Source organism: Penaeus japonicus, unplaced genomic scaffold (genome assembly GCF_977035675.1).
Source record: "Penaeus japonicus unplaced genomic scaffold, GWHDUDI00000001_assembly GWHDUDI00000005, whole genome shotgun sequence".
Taxonomy (NCBI): Eukaryota; Metazoa; Arthropoda; class Malacostraca; order Decapoda; family Penaeidae; genus Penaeus; species Penaeus japonicus.
In genome coordinates, this window is record NW_028234407.1 from 33,148,248 (window position 1) to 33,153,247 (window position 5,000).

Consider the following 5,000-nt stretch of genomic DNA (forward strand, 5'->3'; position numbering starts at 1 on the left):
CCATTTCAGGCAAGGCAGGAACTTTGTTTTGATACGTGGGTGCTATGCCCAGAAGCAAGATGTGATGATCTGTGCTCCTTACACTTGGTCTCTGTGTGGACTGAATTTATGGTAATTTCTGTCACAATGTGATCTAATAGGTAAACTTCTCACCTGTGATCTATAATTAACTAGTATCTGCATAGGCAGGGGGGTGGGGCTTCTTTCCTTGTCAAAAGTGGCCTTTACGTCAAAATCGAAGGAAGTAAAGTGCTATTTTAGTAATGGGAGTGACCTTTCGTCATCTCAGCCCCTGCATGTTGAAAGTCTCTACAATCACTGATCACTATCTAGGAGAGGTTATATTCCTTCCTGCAGACAAATCTCAGATCATATTTTATGCACATACTTTCAAGATGGGCCAAATCTCAAGATGTTCAGCCTAGGCTGGGCATCATTACATGTGTATGTTTGCTATTATTTTTTTATACTTATGGTTATGATATATTGAGAAAGTGATGCTAATCAGTATTTGTTTGATGCCCTTATTACACAGCTGATAGCTTAAATCAACAAAAGGATAAGTGTAGTAGCAAAGTGATCCAACCCCAAGAAAAATACCCGTTGTGGAAGGGTTAAATATGGTTAAGTATGAATAAATAAGACCATATGAAGGAAAATTAAAGAAGAATTCATTTTACAATATCTTGTTGAGATTATCACTTACAAATATCACAATATATTTCTCATAATATAAATATCTATTAGCTATGTTACATATCAATGATGTAATGAAATACCATAATGTACTGTTGACACATTCATGAATATCATTTTACAGCATATATGTAGGTTTTGAAAGAACAATTACATGTTTAAAGTTCTCCTAAAGCACAATTAGGGAGATAAAAAGGTAATGTGGCTATTTTAAAATATCAGCACATATTTCAAAGCTTATTAAGACATAAATCATTAGCTATTATGAATTGTACAGCCAAATGTATCTCGGCTATAACTGAACAAAATATAAATTGACCAATAATCTCACAACATTTCTTAATCAAATTCCTTCTCATTTGGTGTTTTAGACTAGCTTATATATATATATATATATATATATATATATATATATATATATATATATATATATATATATATATATATATATATATATATATGTATATATATATACATATATATAATATATACATATACATATACATATACATATACATATAATATATATATATATATATATATATATATATATATATATATATATATATATATATATAAATATATATATATATATATATCACATTTTCCTTTCATAGAATCCATTTTCTTTGAAAACTTGAGATATTTCCTTCTGCATGTGAATTTCAGACATTTTACTATTTCTATTTTCTCCTTTTCATCTTTGAAGTAAAGGATATCAATTTTTTTTCAGTCTTAACCTGAATGCATTGTTGTGATGCATTGTTGCTATAACACCACTCCTTCCTGTTGACTGATCCTGGAAACACGACAGACATCAGATCAGCCCTGGACAACCTCCCGCCCTAAGCTGGAACACCATCTTGGAGGCAGTGATGTTAGATTATAGGACAAGCGAATATCTCTGGAATCTTTACAAATTCAGGAGCCGCATTTTTTGTATTGTAGTCAAGCTGTTTTAAAGAATTACAAACAGATCATGCAACACACAGTACATTCCACAAACTTCAGTACTGGGTCTAATCAAGCGCAGTAACCAAACAAGAATCACGTAATGGTATTCAGGAATTATCTATCATGCATCCTATTTTTTCTCTAGACTTTTGAATTTTGCTTCTAGTCTTTTGGAATAAGCATCAAGTTTGTATGCTGCAGCTTCAAGCTTAGTTACACTATCTTCAATCTGATCGATCTGGTCTAAATAAGGCTGTAGCGCTAAATACTTTTCGTTAAGGTCTTTCAATGCTCGGCTGACACTTCCTCCTATTTGTCGCATATCAGCATATTTTGTGATGGTTGCCTTATTCATCTGCTCCAGTAATGCATAATCCTCAAGAACTGCAGACAATTCACCCTGTGGATGGGAAAGACAAAATTAATCTTCTCAATGCATTTAAACAAAATATACGATGATAGGACTGGAGAAGACAGATGAAAAAACTGTGTGTGTGTGTGTGTGTGTGTGTGTGTGTGTGTGTGTGTGTGTGTGTGTGTGTGTGTGTGTGTGTGTGTGTGTGTGTGTGTGTGTGTGTGTGTGTGTGTGTGTGTGTGTGTGTGTGTGTGTGTGTGTGTGTGTGTGTGAACAGATGTATGTAAAATGCATAAATACTTGTAAAATAAAAGCACATAGAGAATAATAACAGATAAAAAAGGAAAAGCATTACACAAATATAAAAATAACCCATCCCTACATAGATCCAACATGAAATCTTATTTACAATATAATACCTGTAAGTAATTAGATGTGTGCGAAAACATTAGCGTTGCCAGGTGACTGAGGTTTGGATCATGAGGATCCAGTGCTTCAAAACTGCTTGTGCTTGTGGATAGGGTCGGTCCTCGCTTTGGGGATCCAAAATCACTGAGTCCATCGTCATCATCAACAACTCCTCTTGCCAAGGGCTCCTGAGGTCGGTTGTTGGACCCTGGAGGCCCAGTTTCTCCGTCCTTGTTGTTTGGATCCATTTCCCTTAGCATCTACCTGCAAATGTGAGTTGTTCTTATTATTAAACTCATCAATGTGAGTTGCATTTATAAATATACTTATTAATGTGAGTTGTACTTACTGATGACAGCATGGAGTAAAACAAAACAAAGGCAAAGTATGAGAGGAAAAGAAAAGTGGAAGAAAGCAAATCTAAGCAATCTATTAGATTATCTATTTCTTTTCCCATTAACATTTTCAAACTGAATTTATTATACAAATATTAATGCATTATTTCCAGAAGTTAGATTCAATCAGAGTCAGAATATGTCCTTTTTACATCCCTATAACTGCAAAATCTTACAGTAGAAACAATATAAAGAAGTAAAGAGCTCTTACAAATACAGAAAGAAAAGCAATAAAAATAGTATCCAATTTTTTTTGGTGACAATCATAGGGGATTGGTAAAGAAGAGATTATATTCAGGACATCTTAACCCATTGCAGACGGAGATAAATTTGCTTGCCCAGCCTCCAGGATAGGTTTTATTTTAGAGAGAGACTGCTTGAAGCAATATAATTTGAAGCATCCCACTCTTTTTCAGTCATTCATTGTAAAACTAGAGCGGTTTTTGTGTTTTATTATTTTGTGTGTTTTATTGAGTTTAGAGACTTATATGTGCCATATGACAGGCTCTATCAGTGCTGCAGTTGACTAAAATTGTAGTATATTATCCATATTAGCTCATTATTTTCTTTATACTCAATATGATAGAAGAATTGCTGTTTTATAGGAGGACAAAAGACAACTTTATTTTTTCGTATTTTTGAGCTGTCATGAACGAATACGAAACATATAACCACCTACAATAAATATAACAAGAAGAGGTAGGGAAGAGGAATGAAATCTGTGCTTGTGACTGTGAGTGCCACAGTGAAAGGCATCCATATTGGCACAGGAGCACATTTTAGACACTGGGTATGGATTGAGTCACCTTCCTCTTCTCGTTCTGCCTGCACATCCTTCATCGACGGTAGTTTTGAGCAAGGGTTCATCAACTTAGTGTGTGCCATCGCTCTATAGAGACAGTGCTTACTAGAGACCGTGGATGGGTGCCATTCAAGGCTCTCTCTCTTGCTGGTGCTAGGAAAAAGTGGTGCCATCTAGGTTTTGGACGTTAAGCTTGCACGATATTACGGTAATTATAGTAATTATGACTGCAGTAGCCATCATCACTCATTCATTTTTCATAGCAAAATAAAATTGCACAGTGATCCAAAATCCCCGAACGTCGTGTACGTCATGACGCCCGTCGTCAGGCCAAAGCTCCTACGTCACGTATGTCATGACACCCGTACGCAATGGGTTAAAATGCTTAGAAATGGTTGACTGAAATCTACTGCAGAGAAAAATAAGCAACACTAAAATAATACGATCAAATTATTGTAAACACTATACACTCTATTTCCATATCTCATAAGTATTGCTTTACATAACATTGTTAATGAGATGCTATTTCATATGCAAAAATAGATAAGTAAAGATTCAATACTTCTTCACTTTTGGTAGTTCACATCACTCAATCCAGCAATTTTTAAAACAACCAGATTTTTAGTGCACACTATATATATATATATATATATATATATATATATATATATATATATATATATATATATATATATATATATATATATATATATAAAAAAAAAAAAAAAAAAAAAAAAAAAAAAAAAAAAAAAAAAAAAAAAATAATAATAATAATAATAATAATAATAATAATAATAATAATAATAATAATAATAATAATAATAATAATAATAATAATAATAATTAACACCACTTTTACATCAGCATCAGTGACTAGAACAGATACCCATTAACCTCCACCACATATATTCTGGCAAAACAGAACTTGCAAATCTAAGCTTGATGTCATTAGGCAGTTCTACTGTTTGTAATTACCTGCCTATTGCTATATTGAATGATTTCTGATAAGTGGCCACAGCTTCAAGAAACTGAGGAATCACAAATCAGTTCCCAACACAACATTGTTATGCCAAAAAGAACTTTGTTGTTCATAATAAGCAAAATTGATATCATTCCAGTTTCATACAGCTGTTAGCCACAATATGAAAATGATGGAGTGAATAAATCTAAATAATTGTACTTCCATGTCAGTTCCTCAGGCAATTTCATAATAATAAAGTTCTTTGTTATGAATGAGATTCAATGAAAAATGACTAAAAAACACTATTCAACAGCTGTGGATTATTGACTGAAAAAAGTGTTGCTCCAATCCATGGCAAACGACAACTGCATAAGACTTTTTGGTATTTCCTGACCACAGGCCAAAGACAACGAATGAGACCGGCAATCA

At 33.2% G+C, this 5,000-nt stretch overlaps 1 protein-coding gene across 2 annotated transcripts in view; it reads right to left on the reverse strand.

The window, feature by feature from the left end:
- Positions 1–670: 670 nt before the first annotated feature.
- Positions 671–5,000, reverse strand: part of Blos2 (biogenesis of lysosome-related organelles complex 1 subunit 2) — a 5,456-nt gene continuing 1,126 nt past the window's right edge. For both annotated transcript variants that reach the window (XM_043029420.2, XM_043029414.2), the window contains exons 2-3: positions 2,425–2,677; positions 671–2,050 (exon numbers count right to left, since the gene is read on the reverse strand). In XM_043029420.2, the coding sequence (XP_042885354.1) occupies positions 1,781–2,050; positions 2,425–2,673 (519 nt within the window). In that variant the 5' untranslated portion in view covers positions 2,674–2,677 and the 3' untranslated portion in view covers positions 671–1,780. The remainder of the gene's footprint in view (positions 2,051–2,424; positions 2,678–5,000) is intronic.